Source organism: Danio aesculapii, chromosome 2 (assembly GCF_903798145.1).
Source record: "Danio aesculapii chromosome 2, fDanAes4.1, whole genome shotgun sequence".
Classification (NCBI taxonomy): Eukaryota; Metazoa; Chordata; class Actinopteri; order Cypriniformes; family Danionidae; genus Danio; species Danio aesculapii.
The window spans coordinates 12,232,394-12,256,049 of record NC_079436.1 but is presented as its reverse complement, the minus strand read 5'-3'; the positions used below and the strand labels follow the sequence as shown (position 1 = coordinate 12,256,049).

At 36.5% G+C, this 23,656-nt stretch overlaps 2 protein-coding genes across 2 annotated transcripts; one reads left to right on the top strand and one right to left on the bottom strand.

The window, feature by feature from the left end:
• Positions 1 to 659: 659 nt before the first annotated feature.
• Positions 660 to 8,071, top strand: tceanc2 (transcription elongation factor A (SII) N-terminal and central domain containing 2). The gene is made up of 4 exons (XM_056472968.1): positions 660 to 855; positions 937 to 1,078; positions 3,680 to 3,876; positions 4,026 to 8,071. The coding sequence occupies exons 1-4, from the start codon at positions 757 to 759 to the stop codon at positions 4,218 to 4,220; spliced, it is 633 nt and encodes a 210-aa protein (XP_056328943.1). The 5' UTR covers positions 660 to 756; the 3' UTR covers positions 4,221 to 8,071.
• Positions 5,251 to 20,543, bottom strand: cdcp2 (CUB domain containing protein 2). The gene is made up of 6 exons (XM_056472957.1): positions 20,477 to 20,543; positions 17,702 to 18,049; positions 14,238 to 14,579; positions 10,540 to 10,893; positions 8,251 to 8,429; positions 5,251 to 5,556 (listed from the first exon to the last, which is right to left on the bottom strand). The coding sequence occupies exons 1-6, from the start codon at positions 20,541 to 20,543 to the stop codon at positions 5,251 to 5,253; spliced, it is 1,596 nt and encodes a 531-aa protein (XP_056328932.1).
• Between the last annotated feature and the right edge of the window lie 3,113 nt (positions 20,544 to 23,656).

The window sequence follows — 23,656 nt, the reverse complement described above, 5'->3', positions numbered from 1 at the left end:
GACGAAGGTCACATGACCGGAACTTTGCCATTTTGGGTGAAAATGCGTTAACATTTCTTAAAAATAAAATAAACATTGCTATACTTCTTTAAAATGGTCATATTTCTCTTGTTGCAAAAGTAATATCTGTATTGTTTGTACTACACATCTATCTGTTGTACTTTCATTGTAATTGCCTGTTGTTATTGCAATAAAAATAAAAATAATTAATTAAATTAAAGTAAATTAAATTAAATTAAAAACAACACACGACCATGGCTATAACAAATACATTGATGTTGGCATTTGTTACGGATGTTTTTTTGTAAAATAAAAATAAAAAAAACAAAATAATGCATTTTCTAAATAAAAATATAAATTAAATTCAGTTTAATTTACTAAACTGACACATCAAGTACAAAAGATTGCTGCAAAATAAAAATATTAAAACAAACAAAAACGTGGTTCCCTTTCCATTCGAATGTAACATTTCTGTTTTAACGCGGAACATTGTGTATTTGCAAGTAAGTAAATTTAAGCATCCCTTTTTAGATAAACTTGCAACTGTTTTAGTAGGTTACCATTTGTCATCTTTTAGGGTGTCTTGAGTCCACTTTAGAAGGCTTTTATTTTGAAACGATTTTACTTTGAACGCGCGCTTTTCCTGTCTAAGTATCCCGTAGCTTTACACAGATGTAGAATGAAGGACGGTAAACATAAGCGTTAGTAAAGCGTTGTTAAAAAACTATTAAGAACTTTTCATACAGGCTTTAAATAATGGATAAATTCGTTGTTCGGTTGCCAAAGGATGACGTGATGAAACAGGAACCAAAACATGAGAGGAACTACAAACAAGCAACGTTAGAGTCGCTTCGGGTGAGTAATTTCTCTCTGCCCATCATTGTCCATCAGGTGAGGTTTTATTCATGTAACGTTCGACATTTGTATTTGTTCCAGAGAGTCGTCGTAATTGAGGACATTGAAAGGTACAAGTCAATCCTGGAACTGCCTGGTCAACCTAAAGAGAACATGATAGAAGCCTTGAAGGAGCTGGACAAGAAAGTGCCCTCCAGAGAAGTGCTGAAGTCTACTAGAATTGGTAAGTAAGTAAATAAATAAATAAATAAATAAATAAATAAACAAACACCAGAAGCGTCCCTGGCTCATGGTTTTGTAGCAACCTATTCTGAAGGAAAACAAACATAAATAGTGATGATGAAAGGCAACAGTTTGAAATATTTACTACACTTTTAATATTCTATAGTTATCCGACTGTTGCCCTTTAATTTGGATTAGTGTAATTTTTGGGGGGCTGTGCGATTTAATTCACAGAATTTCTACAAATATGTTGTGTACTGTAAACTCACATACGTTTTTTGGTCACATCCATAACATGTTTATTTATCTCATTTAAAATATAAGGCACGTTTGTTTACATATTCATATGTTTCCAATCCCTTAACTTTGTGGTTTGTTGTTTTGAAAAATATAAAGAAATTTTTAAAAATACTGTTAAAACATACACTCACTGGCCACTTTATTAGGTACACCTTACTAGTACCGGGTTGAACCCCCTTTTGCCTTAAGAACTGCTATAAACGTTCGTGGCATAGATTCAACAAGGTACTGGAAATGTTCCTGAGATTTTGCTCCATATTGGCATGATAGCATCACGCAGTTGCTGCAGATTTGTCGGCTGCACATCCATGGTGCGAACCTCCTGTTTCAACACATCCTAAAGGTGCTTTATTAGATTGAGTTCTGGTGACTGTGGAGGCCATTTGAGTACAGTGAACTCATTGACATGTTCAAGAAATCAGTCTGCGCTTTATGACATGGCGCGTTATCCTGCTGGAAGTAGCCATTAGAAGATGGGTACACTGTGGTCATAAAGAGATGGACATGGTCAGCAACAATACTCAGGTAGTATTCATGCTCAATTGGTACTATTAGGCCAAAAATGTGCCAAGAAAATATCCCCCACACCATTACACCACCTCCACCAGCCTGAACTGTTGAGACAAAGCAGGATGGATTCATGCTTTCATGTTGTTGATGCCAAATTCTGACGCTACCAGCTGAATGTCGCAGCAGAAATCGAGACTTATCAGACCAGGCAATGTTTTTGAAAATATCCCATCCATAACACTGCAATTGCTCACATGAGGTGGAGCTGGTATCCCAATCACAATCTTTTTGCTACCCATTTTGATTACATCTGTAATCTTATCAAGTAAAATATTATATTATTTTAAAAAGCTAACATAAAATGTAATTAAATACATCACCAGTGCTTGAGCATCACTTGGGGTCTATCAGTAGCCATGACTGCCTGCCTGATTTGTCAAAAGTCAGAGACAGTATAAGGTTTGATAGAGGTGCTACTTCATAATTCTCCATGTAGGAACCTTTTAAACTATTAACTGATTGAATTTACAGAAAAGTTACTATATTGTTATGATTATCATAATCAGGATATTAGGTGACTACTTTGAAGTAGGTTTGACCTTCCTCAAAGTCAAAATTGTAGTTCATTCAGTAATTTAATGTTGGAGAAGTTTTAAAAACAGCAACTTGCAAACTTCCAAATCTAAAAGATATAATTAATTTCTGAAATTGTTAGAATGAACCTGCCTCGAATTGAAAAATATATATTTAAATGTAATATACAGTCTTTTATACACAACATTGTTTGCTGTGCTTAGTGTATTTGTAGATAGTGACTTAACTGCAATTTACAGTGAGAGGAGAGCATTGTTGGCATTAAGAAATGATTTTGATGCAGTTTTGATGCACATTTAACCACATGCTCACTAACCTATGCTGCAGTCATTTAAAAAGGTGTTTTAATTAAAATTTAAAAGGCCAATAATTATTTATTTTTTCTCAACGTTTAGTTTGTAAAGCAGTTATGCTGACTTTTAGTTAGGGCTGGGCGATTTGGCCTAAAATCAAAATCTCGATTAATTGAACATTTTAACTCGATTACAATTAATGAATGAATATTTTATTTATTTATTTTATGTTTTTGCCCTCATGATTCACTGACAAGTTTTGTACAGTAAATATGCTCACATACTACATTTAGAGATTTTGAATGAGCATTACTTGATTTAAAAATAATTGAAGTAAACACACACTATCTACTATCAATGATTCTTTATTGAACAGCAACACTGAACAACTAAAATTAAAGCACACATTGCCTAAATGCGGCTCTCCGCACTGCTCACCCTTGTCACCACTACCAAACCGACCAATCACAAAGATTGTGCTACACGTCGTTGTGATGTGTAGTTACATTTTTTTGAGAGGTGTACAGGTAGGCGAAGGCTACGCCGGACACGTGTTCTTGGCAGAAGTATAATATCAGAATAATATAATAAGCAGAAATCATAATATAATGCGTATAAATGAGCCTTAATAGAGCAGGATCATGTGACTCCTCACAAGGTAGGGAAAGTAATTGACCTGGGAAAAATTAGATCGATTATAGGTTCTGAATGTTGATTTTGATTACTTTTCGATGAATTGCCCAGCCCTACTTTTAGTAATTGTAATCAAATTACACTAATATAAAATAAAACTTTATTTTATTACTGCATTGCCAGAAAATGGAATTAGATTTCTGTAATGCGTTATATCCAACTCTGATTCCCAAGTGAGCCAATTTTAAATTCCTAAATTTCCATCTCTTCAGGACACACCGTGAACAACCTACGCAAGCAATCAGATGATCCTGAAATCAAGTCTCTTGCAAGGGAGGTTTATAAACACTGGAGGACCTTCATCGAGGAGCATGCAAACAAACCTTCTATAGAAGTACGCTGCGATAAACAGACAGAAAGTTTAAGAAGCAACGCAAAGAAACTGCTCTCCGAAGGCATTGAACTGAAGGTAGCAATCTTAACTAAACATTACACTTTTTCAACCATAAATGACATTGTGTGCTTTTGTTTAGTTAGAAAGATTTTATAAAAGAAGAAAAACCATGAAAGACATTGTGTATACCTTATTATTTATATATAGTTTTTAACATTTTGCAGGTGGATCATGGACTGGTGGAGAACATCGAGAGGGAGGTTTTCCACCAAAGCTCTCGGCTTGTTAGTGGTGCATACAGAAGAACTGTGAGGGCTCTTGTCTTTGCTCTCAAACACAAGCCAGAGTTGAGAGTTCAGGTTAAAGATGGCAAATTGCCTGTTAATGTATTTGTGAAGAGTTATAAAAAGAAACCATGAAAAAGTCAGACACTCAGTACACTTTTAAAAAAAATTTTATCATTTAAAAAATATATTTATTATAATTTTTTTTTTTACTTGCAGAAGTATGCATTAGGCTGCTCATTGACTTTTTTTTACTCAAGTTTAGTTTTTTTTTTACATTCTTTTACATTTTATGGAAATAAAACCTTCCTATTAAACGCTACATAAAAGCATTTACAAAAAGAGAACTACTGTATCAAGTCCTTCTACACTCACCGGCCACTTTATTAGGTGCACCTTACTAGAACCGGGTTGAACCCCGTTTTGCCTTCAGAACTGCCTTAATCCTTCGTGGCATAGATTCAACTAGAAATATAGGTACTAGGTACTAGAAATATTCCTCAAGAGATTTTGGTCCATACTGACATGATGGCTCTATTGGATTGAGTTCTGGTGACTGTGGAGGCCATTTAAGTACTGTGAACTCATTGTCATGTATTTAAGTTACTGTTGCCTTTCTATCAGCTGGAACCAGTCTGGCTGTTCTCTTCTGACCTCTGGCATCAACAAGGCATTTGTGCCCACAGAACTGCCGCACACTGGATTATTCTCTGTAAACCCTAGAGATGGTTGTGTGCGAAAATCCCAATAGATCAGCAGTTTCTGAAACACTCAGACCAGCCCCTCTGGCTCTGGCACCAACAACCATGCCACATTCAAAGTCACTTAAATCCTCTTTCTTTCCCATTCTGATGCTCAGTTTGAACTGCAGCAGATCGTCTTGACCATGTCTACATTCCTAAATGCATTGAGTTGCTGCCATGTGATTGCCCGATTAGAAATTTGCGTTAATGAGAATGAAAAAAGTTAATAAAGTGGCCGGTGAGTGTATAATCAGTCACAGAAAAAGTACATTGTCCATTCATTTATACAGACATTTACATTAACCCTAAACCCAATCCTAGACAGAAAATGACAAACTCAGTTTAAAAAAAATTCAAGTTAGAGGATATTAATATTAATACTGTACACTGTGCCTGGTTTTCACTGATATTTTAGATTGTGCCTATAAGAGCACCAGCCACACAATAGCAATTAGCATGAGGATGACGGCCAGAACACAGATGCTGATGAAGATGATGTCGCTCGTCTCGTGTGGTTCGCTTTTTTTACTGATGCTTTTGTTGTTCGATTGCTCGGCCAGACGGGCAAGTTCATTGAGCCGGTTTCGCTCTTCAGCCGAGATGATGTTGATCATGGCCACCTTCCTCTGGGCGTCACACTGCACCTCGTACTCCTGAATGTTCTGATGTGGACCATCAGAAACGTCAATGTACAGCGAGTTCACCAGCATGGTGATGTTTTGACGTTTCTGCAACACAGGATATGAGATGACAAATTCAGTTTTAGTATTTAGTCTTAAAGCTGCTGTTTTGACATTTGCTTACTACCACTGGATTAAACAACTTCTTAAACTAAAGGGATAGTTTACCCAAAAATGTAATTGACCCCATTATTTACTAACCCTCAAGTGATTCTCTGTGTACAGTATATGACTTTTTCTTTCAGAGGAACAGAGTTCCTTTCATATGTGGTATTAACATGTGGTTTTGCAGTCCGACTTGACTGTAAATGGGTTTTATATGAATTCATGTGACTTACTTATTTTCTGATCAACATGCGTCATTATAAACATCCTCTACTTCCCAGTGGTAAAGCAAAATAGCACACCGCACCAGGCAAATACTTACAATACCCCAAAATGTAAGGTCGTTAATTTTTAATATTTTGTTGAATGACTACTGGCGCTCATTAACCAAACATTGACCATTAACCTGTAACCCTCCCCCCACCAAAAAGGATTGTTCATTAAAAATACCACCATAATGAAATTTCAGAAAAAGAATAGTATACATGGGCCTATATGAAATAGCTATATTTCACTTAATTAATACATTAACAAAACCAAATGCAACAGGTTAATGCTTTTAAGGATGAAATCCTTCAGTATGCCAATTTTAATTTCACTTTTTAATTTTGACTGGATACAGCCTGTGTTGTTTATAACCATTTAAAGGGAATTAACAGCAGGCTAGGTTATCAGACTCTGCAAACGATATAAATGTCATCAACAGATGAACCAGGCGTGAGCTCTGCCTTCACAGTTCAGTCTGCGGCTGCTCATTAACCCTTGATGAGTTCATTACATCTGTGGTCAGAGATGCCCACAGCTTTGTCAGAAATGACAAATTATCAGTGTTTTCCATCACAAAACATGTATTTTAGGTTTCGAACACTGAAAAGCACATTAATACTAGCAAAACAACCATTTCCAGTTAATAGAAAACGCAACCGTTGTCTGTGAAATAATCATATTAAACAATCCAACAATGTGCTTTATTTACTTTATACAGTAAACAGATTGTGTTCATAATTAGGCTTTTTTTTTTTTGTACTTTTGCGCATCCAAGTCAGTTTAGGACCATGATCTGTTCACATTGGAAATCTAAAATTGGCCACATTTATAACAACAGCTATGCAAAAAATCATGTTAGAAAAAAATCAAATTTGAGCAATAAGCCTCACAGTGTGATCAAAGCCTAAAAATGTTGGTAGTGGCCACAGCTAGAGTTTTAAAGCCAACAATAAACTTCCGGTGAAAGCTTAATGTGACTATTTTAAATTTCACAAGGTTGTTTTTACAGCATCCATGTTGTAATGTAATTACAATACATTCAGTTAAATAGACTTAAGCATTCTGACAAGCCACAAACAGGCTAGCGCAGAAATTCCATTAAAAATACTGAGGTAAAATAAACTCATATTAAAGACATGGCGGGGGGAAATGCAATTTAATGAAGTGCTTATTGTTTGACCTGATACCCACTTTGTATTGTATATTTAACAGGCAGTGAAGATCGCTGATTTTTTAAGAAATAAGGGCTTAAACGTGACAATTTTGTAATGGGAAAACAGTAACCAGAGCCCTTGGGCTGCCTAGCTGAAAATTAAAAGTTTGTGTGCATATAGCCCATTTTGCTGTAAAACTAACCCATATGCCTCTGGTGGATTACAATGACAAACATGAAAGCTAGTTGGCTTTGCATTACTGTGTAATGTTGCATTCAATTCAGTTAATCTTTATTTCTATAGTGCTTTTACAATGCAAATTGTCAAAGCAGCTTAACACAGAAGTTCTAGTAAACTGAAACTGCTTCAGTCATGTTTTAACAGTGTTCAGTTCAGTGTACTCTAAATGTCACTGCTAAAAGCTCAAGACAGAAAAGCAAATCCAATGATTATACAGTATATTCCACTTCAGACACCGGGATTTTTTGCTCAATGTTATATTCTCGTAATTCTGTTGAGTATTTTCTCAACATTCATACAAAAAAGGCATTATTTTTTTACTACTGATGAGCAGAGTGAACATGAAATAACACTCTCTGATGTTGGATGGCAGTTAATGAACTTACAAGCTGTGAACAGAGATGAAGTAAAATGAAACATCTGCAATTTAACCTCCTCTTGTTGACAATTTTGTTTTCATAGTTAAGAAAATGTGCTCATCTAGCCTGTTTTGTGCTTCAGCGGGTCATGTTTTCTGTAATTTCAGCAGCTCGAGACTTGTGAACAAAAGTTGCAATCTCATTAGTCGACAAGTTCATATGAAACTTTTTTACCGTTTTACACCTATTATTTTTTGAAGTTGGTGCTGGAATTTGGATAAAGTGGTAACATTATATGCTTCAGGACTTCTGCTGTGAATATTTATTTCATCATGCGTCAAACGTCAAGTCAGAGTTTAATCAAGAAGCTGACAAGAACACACTATTTGGCTGCTGCCAGAACTCAGTAATTTTAAACAGTTGAAACATTCATGTATATGTACATGTCATCAGTGTGCTTCATAAGACAAGCATTAACCCACTGGCAGCGTATGGGTTATTTTTACATCAGATTTTTGAGTAAACTATTCCTTTTAAGTTGCTGAGAAAGGTTTGGGGTAGTAGGGGTGTAGTGAATTACAGCACATTTAATGGACATATTTTTGTATCTTGTATACCTGTGCGGCAGTTCCACAGTTGACAAAGCGGCCTAGAATTTTGTAGGATGTTTCTGTGAGTTGGGCCGAGCAGGATGGATTCCCCAGGTAAATGTTTTCACGTTCCAGCTGAGGTAAAGCCTGTCTGGAGATCTGAATCTGAAACTCCGTCCTGGTGCAGCTTATATTGACTGGCACCACTGCAGCACATAAAGACAACAGCAAAAATATCAGCTTCCCCAGCTGAGTTTTAATGTCTTTATATTTAATTTTGTGTGTGAAGTTTATCTGTTGCTTTAGGACTTTTGGTACAATATATTGTTGGGAACATGCAAATGCACTACCAAATGAAAAGGTGATTTCCATTTGTAAAAGGCCATAAACTGATTTTTTTATGTGAAGAATCTGGCTTGGATATCTGTTTTTGCTTGGATAATTAAAAGGATATGTTGTTTTTACACAAAACATTCAAGAAAGCCTTGCTTCTGTTCTTTGAATGTTTAGAATAATGCCAAAAGTGTCATTTTGTACAGCATTGTCATTGTGTCATGCCAAGAAAAGGATTTATACAGATAACAAATGTCCCGAATAGCCAGATTCACTGTATATAGTCTACAATCTCAAACTGTCTGTTTTTATAATGGGGCTTTGAATTTGATGGCTGCAGTTCACTTATCAGCCACCGGTGTCACTAAACATAGTTTCTGAGTTGTATCTCCGTTAAAGCTGCATTGTGTAATTTTAAATAATTATCAATGTGTAACATCTCATATTAACAGCAAAAAATAGCTCTGGTTGTAGCTTGACGGAGCATGAACAATTTAAAATGACAAAGGCGTGAGTCAAATGACGCTTAAAATGACATGAATCACCAGTTGTAATAACAAACTAACAAGCAAGCTTTTATTTAGTTTAATATTTATTTATTTAAAATATTCAAGATGAATGCAGTTTTATTTTTAAGCACTGGTGGGTCTAAACATACTAATGTAGCTTTAAGTCCTTCTAATGTAGCTTTAAGTCCTAAGACTTCTCTTTAAGTCACCCTTAGCAGCAACAACTGCAATCAATCATTTTTGATAACTTGCAGCGAGTCTGTGATAGTGCTGTGGAGGAATTTTGGCCCACTCATCTTTGCACAATTATTGTAATTCAGCCACATTGGAGGATTTTTACAGAATTCATCTGTGTTAATAAAATATCCTGAAGGAGAATGTTAGGCCATCGTAGTGACTACAAGCTGAAGTTCTGCAACTGGACAATGATCCAAAGCACACCAGCAAGTCCACTTCTTAATGGCTAAAGAAAAACAAAATGAAGCCTTTGGAGTGGCCTAGTCAAAGTCCTGACCTGAATCTAATTGAGATGCTGTCGCCTGACATTAAAAAGTTGGTTCATGCTCAAAAACCCTCCAATGTGGCTTAATTACAATAATTCTGCAAAGACGAGTGGGCAAAAAATCATCCACAGCATTGTAACAAACTCCAGATTTCAGTTATTGCTGCTAAGTGCGGCCCAACATGTTATTAGGTCTAGGGGCAAACACTCTTTCACACAGGGCTACTTGAGTAAATAATGAGAAAATGTTTATTTGTGAGTGAACTATCATTTTAAGTTTAATAATGCGCAAATCTGAAATACAAGCACATTAAGTCATTTAAACAATGCATTTTTGTCAAAGCATCACTTATGGCTTTTTAATTAAAGTAATAATTGTGCTAATTATTGAAATATAGTATATAGTATTAACAAGGCAATGCAAGTTTATTTATAAAGCACATTTTATAAACAATGCTAATTTAAAGTTTATTCAGGAACAAAAGAAACAAGTATAAAAAAATCTAAACAACAAAGAATAAAATGATTAAAACAGATTAAAATGAGTTAAAACAGGATATAAAAGAATGAGAAAGAAAAGAAGGACAACAGTGCGATCTGTTGGACGTACTTATGTGCGTACAGTGTGTGGGGGCGTAGAACAGTGCTCATTCGGTTTTCAGAGCATCATTGCATTGTGTATTTGTGCTATTTAAAGGGACAGTTCACACAAAAATGAAAAATCTGACATCATTTACTAGTCATTCCGTTGTTTCAAACCTGTTTGAGTTTGTTCAGTTAAACATATGACCATAACCTGGATTTAAACAGTAAACAAAGACTCATCTCCTAGAAATGTGGTTGCACTGTTGATTCATTAGCATTGAAACAACAAAAACAGTATCACTTGGATCCTAAAAATCATTCTTGATTAAAAACAAAACAAACTCAGTATAAAATACTTTCAAAAAAATGTGATAAATATGCACTCACCCCCTAAATAGGAAGCCGTGAAGCCCTTAAAAGCGTAGTTCCGGTCAGTGTTGAGAACGACCAATAGTTTATTTCCCTTGGAGGTCAAAGATGGAGGCTGTTCACTGCCGCACCACTGACCCAACACACTGTCTGCCTCGCTGTCTCCATCATACACGGCCACCGAGTCATAGTCACACATGCTGGTCAGGCTGTTCCGATCCTCAAGCTCCAGAAAGGGGAAAAATAGCTTGACCCTGTAGCCGGCTGCTAGAGTGATGGTCCAGTGACAGTTGATGTTGTTGGGGTAGATGTTTGGATAGTGAGGGCTAGTAAAGTTCCCACTGATGTCTTTGAGAAACTGCTGGCACTCTCCTTTAAAAACAGCAACACAGAGACTTGAAATCATCAATGTTCAATGGATTTTACACTTTCTGACAATATTTAAAGGGATAGTTCAAAACTCAAACAGGTTTTGAACAACTGGAGCATATTTGGGTGATCTATCCCTTTTAAATATGCATGTATAATAATAATAATAATAATAAATATATATATATATATATATATATATATATATATATATATATATATATATATATATATATATATATATATATATATATATATATATATATATATAAATAAATGTGTTAAGAAAGTGTTGTTAAAAGTGTTAAGTTAATCAATTTGTGTTGGGACAACATGAATGAATTGTGTGAAACCCTGCATTTTTTACAGTGCGTGTAGTATACATTTAAATTCTAAAGCTTTTTTTATTCATGCTGTTGTATGAATTTGTTTTATTATACTGTACACTGGACTGTTTAATTATACATATTACTATGGCACTGTGAAATTTACTTAATACAACTTATTTGGTAACACTCTACAATAAAGTTCCATTAGTTAATGCTAGTTTATGAGTTTACTAATATTAACAAACAATGAACAATATTTATTACAGTATCCATCTTTGTTAACCTTAATTAATGAAAAGCAAGTGCACAGAATAAGTGCTGCAAATGGCCCGAGTTCGAATCCCGACTCATATAAATACTTTGTAATTATGACTTGATGTATTTTAATAATGTTACTTTTTTATGACCATAACACATACTTAATCACAAAGTGTTCTTTCGGATGTCAGACCGATGTTAAAACAAAACTTATTTGGTAACACTTTACAGTAAAGTTCCTTTAGCTAGTACTTTAACTAACATCAAAAAACAGTGAACAACACATTTATTACAGTATTTATTCATTTTTGTCAACGTTAATTAATGAAAAGCAAGTCATTCATAGTTCTTGTTATCTCATTCGCATTAACTAAGGTTAAGAAGCACGACTTTGGATTTTAATAATGCATTAGTAAATGTTGAACTGATTAATAAATGATGTACAAGTAGTTTATTTTTAGTTCTTTTTAGTAAGTACATTAACTATCATTAACTAATTAAACCTTATTGCAAAGTGTGACCTTTTGATTTATGCTGCTATATCAGTTAGACATTATATACAGTTATATGCATTATACACAAGACTGTTTAATTCAAATCACCTTGGTACTGTGCAATATGCTTATTCTTTTATGATGTTTGTCAATTTTCTGGTTGTGATTTATTTTTTATTCTGCTACTGTGACTTTAATTTATCTACAGTATAAATACTCTATGTCATGAATGTACAATTTTATTATCATATATATTTTATTATTATTATTATTATTATTATTAATATTATTTATTCTCTAAAACAATCTGTGAAATTTACATTTAAAATGTCAGAATTTTAAAGTTAAAATATAATAGAAACTGTAAAAATTTTTTTACAGTAAAATGCTTTTTTTATTCATTTATAGAGTTAATGCACCAATGTTTTGAAGTACAAACATTAACACTTTGTGATTTCAATGGTTAAAAAATGGTTCAAATGCTACAGTAAAAATCTGTAACCTGGTAATTTCCCTTAATATACAATATACGATGAATAACCATAAACAATAAACCAAAGACTTTCCCAGAATTCCTTGCATCACACTTTTTATGCTGTATGACATGATTTTTTTTGGACAACATTATTGTTCTTTTTAGTTTTTTTTTCTTATCAATTATACTGTAGGCTCAGTGGTAAGCACTGTTGCCTCAGCAAGAAGGTCGCTGGTCCCAACTGAGCCAGATGGTATTTCTGTGTGGAGTTTGCATGTTCGCCCTGTGTTCGGGTGAGTTTCCTCCGGGTGCTCCAGTTTTCCCCCACAGTCCAAAGACATGTGCTATAGGTAAATTGAATAAACTAAATTGGCCGTAGTGTATGTGTGTGAATGTGAGAGTGTATGGGTGTTTCCCAGTACTGGGTTGTTGCTGGAAGGGCATTCGCTGGATAAAACATATGCATAGTTGGTGGTTCATTTCACTGTGCCAACCCCTGATAAATAAGGGACTAAACTGAAGGAAAATGAATGAATTATACTGTACATTATAGTATTATGGTACATCTAACTTTGATAAATAATGTTAATTGCATTATTTTTATAAGTGTTACCATGATGGTGTTTAATAGTTGTGTGAACGACACTGAGCATCTTCTGAATTTTTAGTACTGTATGTCTCTGCTTGTGGGAAAATTTGTTTATGATGAGCATTGTTTCATCATATGACTTTCTCATTTCCACATGCTTATGGTTGTGCGTTTGTCTGTGTAACAAAGGTGTGTAGATTTTACTACTTCAAAACTTTGGTGTATAAGTATTTCTTAATCACGTTCCTGGAGGACTTGGCACATTTTCTATGTCTCCTTCACCAAACACACCTGATTCAGATCATCAGCTCATTAGTAGAGACTGAAAGACCTGTAATATGTGTTACAGACAAAGGAGACATCCAAAACATGCAGTGTTGGTGGTCCTCCAGGAACGTGGTTGAGAAACACTGGTGTATAATTATTTTTTTTTTTTTTGTCAATTTTACATTTTATTACAATGTTTATTACACAGACAAAAACAAAAGCATGCGGGAGTAAGAAAGTCATTTGATAAACCAAAGCTCATCACTAATAGCTTTTCCACAAACAGAGGTGGCACCATCAGCCCACAAGACTTGGGCCAGAAATCAAATGAAGTATTTGGACCAGATGTTAAAAATTTATATGTGGGCCACGTAAGTTTGGCCTATCTTGACCCACTTTTAAAATACATTTGAATTATTTTTGAGAAAGGAAAAATTCTACCAATCAGGTCGCTTTAAGAAAAAGCATGCCCATAGCACGCCTAAAGCCAAATACTTCATGGGTTTATCAATTACATTGCAGTCATGACACACCAACACATCTGGCCCAATTCAGGCCCAGTTATGGGTTATTAACTTGGCCTAGATATGGTTCATGTTTGGCCCTTTCACTGCGGCATGTGAGCCAAGCAAAAGCTGACTGTGTGGGCCAGATCTGGGCCAGAAAAATGTTGCTATGTGGGTAGTTTCTCTTATCACAGTTAGGTATGGGTGTTTGCCAAACGATTCACATGTTTTTGTCATTGTTTAATTTTTTTTATTATTTGACAGAGAAGCGAGTGTTCTGAAATCTGACCGGAATATCTGATCTGTGGTTTACGGGCCACTGCAATCTTTTGTTTGCTATACTTACTGTTTACCAGATAAAAGATTTTCGTTGTAGCATTTTTACCATAAAAATAACAGCCGTTATTTGTATGGCAGTGTGGGTCTCACCTGAGAAGTAATAGGCTTTGAAACCTCTCCCTCCGATGTTGAAATCCGATTTGAAGACCACCAGCAGTTGGTTTGATGTGGTGATGGTGTTGGGAGGTTGCTCGTTGCCGCAGTAATTACCCAGGTGATGGTGTTTAACGGTGGGGCCATCGAAAAGAGCCACATAATCAAAGTTGCAGCCCTCGTTGTTTTCCAACTGGAAGTCGAGAAACACCAGGCTGACCAGACTCTGATTGGACACGTGTACAGTCCAGGAGCACTCTGCATTGTTGCTGTAGTCTTGTGGATAACCTGGGCTTGCGATGACCCCCGAAAGACCGGTCAAAACTCCACCACACATATCTGATTTAAAAAGAGTTTTTTTTTTACATACACATGAAAGCTATAATATATTAAGATGGTGGTTTCTACTAAAACAAACAATGTTTTTGAATATGAACATGCATGAATCAAAAAACTACAAGTAGACAACCAATTTAATCATTTTAAAGTCAGTAAATTTATATCAAATTCTCTCTTTGGCTCTCGGGGAAGGGGGTCACACTTTTTTCCTCTCCCTCCCATATCTTTCCTGGCTGACTCCTCTTATCTCATCTTTTTCTATCTCTGAGGCTCTCGATCCTTGCCCTGCTCTCCAAACAAATAAGGAATTATGGATTTGATTAACATCTTTTCGACGAGAAGTTTGGGTTCGGGGGAACCCAAGTGTCCTCCGGAGACGTTCGCAGCTGGATGCATGACAGGTCGGAGAAGTGGTGCGTCGTGTGACTGGCCACTCTGTCCCCGGAGGATTTTAAAGATATCTATCTATTCGAAACTTTGATAACAGAGTTTCTGCTGATGGGCTTAGGTGGGGCCCTGGGGTATCGACGATTGATGAAAGCGGTCAGTGTGACTCAAAACCCCACCAAGCTGGCCGGCTGGATTAAAACAGTAGTGAGCAGTGTTGTTGGTACTCAGACAGTGGCAGTAGACCGCAAATTGGAGAACACCGGGGAGAAACTAGCGGCGTTGCAACGTGATTTGGTCAGACCTGGAGACCAGTGACGAACATTAGATATCTGTGAAATTGGCAGATATGGATCCAAATTGAAAAACCTTATCTTCTCTTTCGGCTTCCCTGTGACTCTCCTGTCAGATGGCTTTGGTTTCTCAGAGATGCTCATAACTCCTGCTCTCTGTTACAAAGACACCTGTGAGACTCTATAGGCTTACACAGACTCACATACACAGCTACAGTTTGACAATAACTGCCTAACCCCCACATTTCATGCCTTCGTGTGCTTTCACCCACCGGTGTGGGTAGGCGGGTCTGCGACCAGCGCCCCCTGGCTGCAGGACCGGATGGCTGCCGCCATAATCGTACTATTTCCACATCCCCTGTTGCGATGTTATGTCTATGTGTTTATGTGCTTGTGCTAGGGCTTTTTCCCCCTCATCTCTCACACACACCAATTTCACTGCATGTAAAAATGTATGTGACAAACACTTTTCATCATCATCAAATCTTCTTGAAAAGAGGATATATTGATCTACAGTTTATTTTTATCACATTTATGCAAGTATGAATGTACATGTTTGGAAATATTCTACAGTATTATTTGTTGTACTGAATTAATTAAGGTTTTAAATATTTGTGCTTTTTTGAGGAGTCGTGTTCACTGTAAATCCATAGAATTTACAGTGAAAACTGCGGCTATCATCAGAATTTCATCATTAAATATATAGTAGAATAAATGTATACATTTTACGGTATCTTGAAATTATTTTTATTGATGAAATCAGACATTTTTTTATAAGTTCAAAGGAATCCAATTAAAAACAGATTTTCATTTAGAACAAAACTAGTAATGTGTATATATTTTGTATAAAAAATGTTATTAAAGTTATTGATTAAAGTATGCAACATCTGTTAATTAACAGTTTCCATATTTTGGGGTTCACATGTGTTTTTTAGTTTGTCTGCATTTACGAATTGTATCATGAGACCTTGATATACACTCTCACCAGCCACTTTGTTAGGTACACCTTATTAGTACTGGGTTGGACCCCATTTTGTCTTCATCCTTTGTGGCATAGATTCAACGAGGCACTGGAAATATTCCTCAGAGATTTTGGTTCATATTGACATGATAGCATCACGCAGTTGCTGCAGATTTGTCGGCTGCACATTCATGATGCAAATCTCCTGTTCCACCACATCCCAAAGGTGCTCAATTGGATTGATCTGTGGTGACTGTGGAGGCCATTTAAATACAGCGAACCCATTGTCCTGTTCAAGAAACCAGTCTGAGATGATTCGCGCTTTGTAACATGGCGTGTTATCCTGCTGGAAGTAGCCATCATAAGATGGGTAGACTGTGGTAATAAAGGGATGGACATGGTCAGCAACAATACTCAGGTAGGCTGTGGTGTTGACGTGATGCTCAATTGGTACTAATGGGCCCAAAGTGTGCAAAGAAAATATCCCCACACCATTACACCATTACCGAAATGGAGACTCATCAGACCAGCCAACGTTTTTCCAATCTTCTATTGTCCAATTTGGGTGAGCCTGTGCAAATTAGCCTCAGTTTCCTGTTCTTAGCTGACAGGAGTGGCACCCAGCGTGGTCTTCTCACACTGGACACTGCTCACTGGATATTTTCTCTTTTTCTGATCATTTTCTGTAAACCCTAGAGATGGTTGTGTGTGAAAATCCAGGTAGATCAGCAGTTTCTGAAATACTCAGACCAGCCCGTCTGGCACCAACAACCACGCCACATTCAAAGTCACTTAAATCCCCTTTCTTCCCCATTCTGATGCTCAGTTTGAACTGCAGATCGTCTTGACCATGTCTACATTCGTCTTGACCATGTCTACATTCCTAAATGCATTGAGATTCTGCCATGTGATTGACTGATTAGAAATTTGCATTAACGAGCAGTTGGACAGGTGTACCTAATATTCTGATGTTGAAAATTCAACTGCAGTTTACCACAGGAACCTATTGACATTTTAGTTGTTTGAAACGATAAATTGTATTAAAAAATATACTGAAATAAGTCTGTAAAAAACTGAAAATGCACTGGCAGTTTATTGCCAGGTTTTTTACCATATTCAATAACATCAATACACACAATATATTACTAAAAATGTCAATATGAGTCACGTTTTCAAACTCTTCAGCATCAAAAGTTGTTGAAGTAAAGATCAAGGTCACATAAAGCAATTCAAAAGCATAAATAAATAAGACAAAAACATTGTGGTTTCACAATTATATATGAAACCAAAATGTTTTTCCCCCATTTGTTTATGCTTTTGAAATGCTTTGGGTTATTTTTCAGAAATGATGTGTATTTTAATATGTATCCCTTTGTAAAACCTTGCCTCATAGACATAGGCAATTATTGTCTTTTGCTACATACTGATCCCTACTGAAACCTAGAATAAGTATTTCAGTCTTTAGTTCAGTTTCACCTCACCTTTCCTATATCCCACCGAGAAACCCTTGCGTGCAACATGGCGGTCTGAATGGAAGATGATAGACATGACGTTCCAGGACGAGCTGAACTGAGGAGGAGAAACATCTCCACAGAATTTCCCCAGGAGGTTTCCTTCATCCTCAGATATGCCGTTGTATATCTTGATGTAGTCATAAGCGCAGTCTGTGTGGTACTCCAGCTCAAAGTGATGAAAAGTCAACAGTACAGAAGAGCCTTCAGAGACCACTATCAGCCAAGTACATTCGGTGTCATAAGGGTACAAGCCTGGAAAATTAGGGCTCGACACGTTGCCACTGCTGGCAGAGAGGATTCCTCCACATTTGACACCTATACAAAAATAGCTACATTTAATTAGTCATCATAGTGTATTTTAATGACCAATAAAAAAAAGCTATTTTACTTAACTCCAGGTGTTTTGGGCAGTAAAGCACCCGAACATTATATTAAAGAGATAGATAAACTGAGATATCTCTTAGGATATTTTGAAGAATGTTGGAAACTGGTAGCCAATGAATTCAATTTATTCCTACTTCGGATATCAATGTTTACTGGTTTTCAAAATATTTGAAAATATATTACTTTTGTGTTCAACAGAAGAAAGAAACTCAAACAGGTTTAGAACCTCTTGAGGGTGAGTAAATGCTGAGTAAATTTCTTTTTTTTGGTGAACTGCCCCTTTAAATGATTGTTATAATTTGTGGCCCATATATTCAGCTATATAAGAAGTTCTGCTTTTGTAAACCTATTATGTCTTTCTCATAATTTAAAGTATATTTGGTGACACTTTACTTGAAGGGGTGTGCATTAAAAACATTTGTCGAGAAATCTTTGTAATCATAAAATGATTATGAATGAGATTTTACCATGCGTACTATCAACTGTCATTAAGTGTCATTTTAAATGCAAGGGTGACATTGTTTGAGATATCCTTGTAATGACAACTTGACACAAACAGGCACATCATAACTTGTCAGTGTCTTTGTTATGCCAACATGACATTACCAGACACCATAACTTGTCATAATTTTGTCATAATCATAATAAATGTCATAAAACCATTATAATTGTGTGTCAGAGGCCAGCTAGTGAAGTGCTATGCAGGTAAACCTCACTCCTCTGACCTCTAATGGTGCTCTAGCGAAAGACGCTAGGGGCCATGGCCTCCTTGTGGGAGCAACCGACACCCATACAAAGAATCGCCAGTTTGATCCCAGCTCAGACAGGGTTGGGTGCAACAGGACCAGTGGGATACACTTGTATTATAAATAATTTGCTTAATAATTTAGTTAGTGCCCATTTGGCGATTATAGAGTAAACCTCCTTAATCTTCTGATCAATGACATGCATCTAAACAGTCTCTTGGTCATTGCACATAAAGATTTTGGACATCTTCTTGAACACTTTTAACTGTTTTTTAATGGTTTTCTGCATCTATAAAGCACCCATCTCTTGAGGTTGTTCAGTATAATGCAATTTACGTTCTACGTGTGATTTGATTGGACAGGAATCACAGGACTGATTTTTGTACTTCGCCAATACCCATAGACAAGAAAAACTAAAGTAGTGACTGCAGATTGAAGGAATAAAGGCGGGCTTTATTTGCCATATAGCGATCGCTAATTGGCTCCTGTGCTAGAAGGCAGGGCTTCAATCACCATCATGACAGTTACACTTTTCGCTATTCAAAAGTATACGAGTGACATGTCTTGTGTATTCTATAGTCTTTGGCTAAGCTAAACTAAAAGTGCTCCGGCCAAACCGGGAGATCAGCTGCATAGATTCAAACACTCAACTGTTAGGGAACTTGTAAAATAAGCCTATTTTCAAAAAAGTGGAAAAACATGTTTAAACTCAGTACTTACATGGTGTTATTTCTAAACTGTTGTGTACAGGGGCATAGTAAATATTTTAAAAGTGGGGGCACAGCTGGATGAGATCCAAAAGTTTACATTCATATAATTATTAATCACCTGTTTCTAAATGGTCTGTCTCTAAAATGGTCTGTCCCCGGTTGCTACGCCCCTGGTTCTGTATATGTGCAAAACAAAATGTGACCCAGGACCACAAACCAATAATAAGAGTCTTTTTTTTTTTTAATTCACATTTATACAATCACATGCTGAAATAAAAAAAGCTTTCCATTGATGTAAAGATTGCTGTGATATTGTTCAATACACTGAAAAAAAATATTCAAAGATGATTCCTTGGATTTACTCAATTTTTTTACGTTAAGTGGTTGTAAACAATTTATTTGGGCTGAATTTAAACAAATTAAGTTGAACATTATTAAATTAAATTTGTTTGTTTAAATTCAACACAAATAAATTGTTTGCATGCAACACTTTTTTCAGTGTACTTGTGATATTGTTCAGTACTTGGCCAAGATACAACTATTTGAAAATCTGGTGTACAAAAATCTAAATATTGAGAAAACTGCATTTAAAGTTTTCAGAATGGAGTTTATTAGAATGCACATAACTAATCCAAACTGACACTGCAATCAATGTTGACTATTCAATATACTTGTGTCTAAGAGGTTCTGCAAAATGAAAAGACAAAATGGCACTGGCATTTATTAAAAGCCACCCCAAATCACCAGAATTAGGAAGCTGAGAAAGCATTACTGGTTCCATTACTGGTACTAAAACTTTTTTTATTAAGACTGTACAAGCTTACGGATGAACTGAGGTGTTTACAGTGGTACAACATTCATAAGGTGTGCACGTTCACCCACAAGATAAGAAGCTTTCCTACCTTTCTTGGAGGTGACCTTTCCAGCAATGAACAAAGCGTGAATGAAGACGGCAATCCTTAAAACCATGTTTTGTTTTGTTTTCTTTTGGTATGTGGCTTTGAGGTGAATTGCAGATTCAGAAAACAAGAGATACTTTAAAAGCTCCTCATTCTGTGGCCTCTCATTCTGGGGCAACTGGATAGGTGGTCCACTCTTTGGCTCTCCAACTAAATTTTAATGAGGACTATCAAATGCACGCTGGTGGCTTGTCAATACACTGTTTGGAGAGAAAGCCATGAAAAGTTAATGAGTGTATCGTGCACATGGAACAAGTGGTGTGTTTTAAAGTTGATAAGAGGAAGAGACACGCAGATGACTAGATGTTTTACACACAGTCTAAATCAAGGGTCTCCAACCTTACTTTATATGAGAGCTACGTTTAAACGAATGAAAGTGGCGGAGAGCTACTTGCTGCCCTTTCATTTTGAAAGTAACTAAATAAAACAAGGGCAGCACGGTAGCTCAGTGGTTAGCTCTGTCACCTCATATCAACAAGGTCACTGGTTCGAGCTGGGCCAGTTGGCATTTCTGTGTAGAGTTTGCATGTTCTGTTTGCGTGGGTTTTCTGCGGGTGCTCCAGTTTCCCCCACAGTCCAAACACATGCACTATAGGTGAATTGGATTAACTAAATTGGCCATAGTGTTTGAGTATGTGTGTGAATGAATGGGTGTTTTCCAGTGCTGGGTTGCAGCTGGAAGGGCATTCGCTGTGTAATGTCTTATTCACACTAGCAGCAACATTGTAGCTGCCTGTTGCTCTGGGTGGTGACTTGCTGCAAACGCAGGTCTGTGAAGGTTTACAGCACAGAGAATACAACCGGCCTCTGAGCGAGCTGACAGAAGATCACATGAGCTCTTCTGATGTTCCTATTGGCTGTTGCTCAAGAAAGTCGCTCATCATTTGCATAAAGTTGAATTATTCTTAACTTTGTCGCATCACTCAATATGCCCACCCGGTCGTCAACGGTCACTGTTGCTCGCGTAGAGGGAAGTCACCGGAAGTTGCTCACTCTTCGTTGAAATGAACGGTCACTTATTGCTTTGCTGCTGCAAGTCACTTGTAGTATGAATGTGGCTTAAAACATATTCTGGAATAGTTGTCGATTCATTCAGCTGTGGCGACTTCTGAAATAGAGACCAAGCTGAAGGAAAATGAATGAATGACTGAAATAAAACAATTGATAGACAGTACCTTGCCAAGTCTGCTCTTTTTCTCAATTTTTCTTAATCGATAATAATTGAATAAGCTTGTTGATTGTCATCCTGTGAAGAGAGTGTACTGGCACGATTGTACTGATAGTCTTTTGGATGCAGACTACAACATACTGTGCAGTGGGGGTATAGGTGGTCAGTCCTGCCAAGAGTGCAGTGTTACAATATCCCTTGGGATGAAGGCGACTTCACTTTGAAGCTGTGGTTACACTGGACTTTACTCCCCATAGATTTCCATTCATACGCACGTGAATGCGTCAGACCAGAAACGCAAGGTCGTGTGTCAAGTTTCGCAGGTCGCTGTGGTGCAAAGTTCAAGCTTGGTGAACTCTGACCTGTGAAATCACATCCCTTGACTGTGTGAGAGCAATCAAGGATCAAAACATGACCTCTCTGGACAGAAATTTAAAACATAGAGCAATCGCCCGTTTTTTTAAATGTCTAATCATCTTGTTTAATCCCGCCCCTTTTCGCAGCGCCGCATGACAGAATTTCGCATTATCTAACTCTAGTGTGACCGCAGCTTAACTGTACAGCTATTAAATGTTTCCTGGACGCAGAAAGTGTTATGGGCACATAGCTGGTCAGTTCATCCAAAGTGTCACACTGGATTTAAAACAAGTCCAAAATAAAGGTGACTTCACAATAGATTTTATTTTCATATAATGTATTAGTTTTCTACCATTGGATAAGGAGTAACAGAGCAGACAACCGGTGAAATCCATCTCAGTTGTTAGCACTGTGACTTTACAGCAACAAGGTCACTGTTTCGAGTACCGGCTGGGTCAGGTGGCATTTCATTGTGAAATTTGCATGTTCTCCCTGTGTTTGCGTGGGTTTCCTCTTGGTGCTCCTGTTTCCCCCCACAGTCCAGACACATGGGGTATACATATACTAAAAGATACTTTACTATACACATACGAAAGGCTATACAAGTACTTTTACATGAGATTGAGCTATGTTGTGCCGGATATTGTGCAAGAGAGGTATTTAAAATGGGAATATTGTGCAAAATGGTTATTTAAGGTTGAAGCAAGCAGTGCAACATAATTGTGGTGCGTTTACAGTAAACATCGTTTTCATTATGAAGTTCTAACATGAAGTTTAGATAAAGTGTCAGGTGCATAACTTTTAATGCTTCCAAACAGTTTGCTGCTATTATAAATCGCCCATGTCTTGAGGTAGTTCATTATGATGTGATTTACTTTATAGGTGCGATTTGATTGGACAGGAATCACAGGATTGATTTTTCTAATCTCCAAACACAAAAAATAAAGTAGTGACTGCAGGTTGAAGGAAAGTAGTGGAGTAGAATAACTGATACCAGACTAAACATGCACTCAAGCGAAAGTAAAAGTACACATTTTTAAAACTACTTAGTAATTTACAATTCATAAGAAAAACTACTCAATTACAGTAGTTTGAGTGTTTGTAATTTGTTACTTTACACCACTGGATAAGACTGCTGAGAGTACACTCAGCCTTGGGTAATAAACAGATTGTACTTTGTGTGTGTCTGTGTTCTATTCATTTTTGGATCATTTCGCTAGTCTGGGCTCAGCTCTGAAGTGGGTGTCTGACGTTTGTATGCTTGAGATATTGAGATATTGTTCACACGCACATGAAAATTTTCCAATCAGGTTAAAACACCTATATGTGTGACACAGTTAATGATGTTATGTGAGAGTATAATTGTTGATGTTTTTGAGATAGTAAGCAGAGCGGCCTACGAACTATCTTCAGTAAACTTTCTTTTTAATAGAATCTCTGACTCTGGCTCTTCTTTATCTTACAGACTGGTAATTTTTGGGTTCAAGCTGTAAAATATCCCTACAGTACGCAAATAATTATATTATATTATATTATATTATATTATATTATATTATATTATATTATATTATATTATATTATATTATATTATATTATAT

Coding starts and splice junctions, on each gene's coding strand:
- cdcp2 (XM_056472957.1), bottom strand. CDS start 20,543: ATGGTTTTAAGGATTGCCGTCTTCATTCACGCTTTGTTCATTGCTGGA. Junction 10,894..14,237: donor CAAAGCCTATTACTTCTCAG/GTGAGACCCACA, acceptor CTGTTTTTAAAG/GAGAGTGCCAGCAGTTTCTC. Junction 8,430..10,539: donor CACGGCTTCCTATTTAGGGG/GTGAGTGCATAT, acceptor TATGTGCTGCAG/TGGTGCCAGTCAATATAAGC.
- tceanc2 (XM_056472968.1), top strand. CDS start 757: ATGGATAAATTCGTTGTTCGGTTGCCAAAGGATGACGTGATGAAACAG. Junction 856..936: donor CAACGTTAGAGTCGCTTCGG/GTGAGTAATTTC, acceptor TATTTGTTCCAG/AGAGTCGTCGTAATTGAGGA. Junction 3,877..4,025: donor CCGAAGGCATTGAACTGAAG/GTAGCAATCTTA, acceptor AACATTTTGCAG/GTGGATCATGGACTGGTGGA.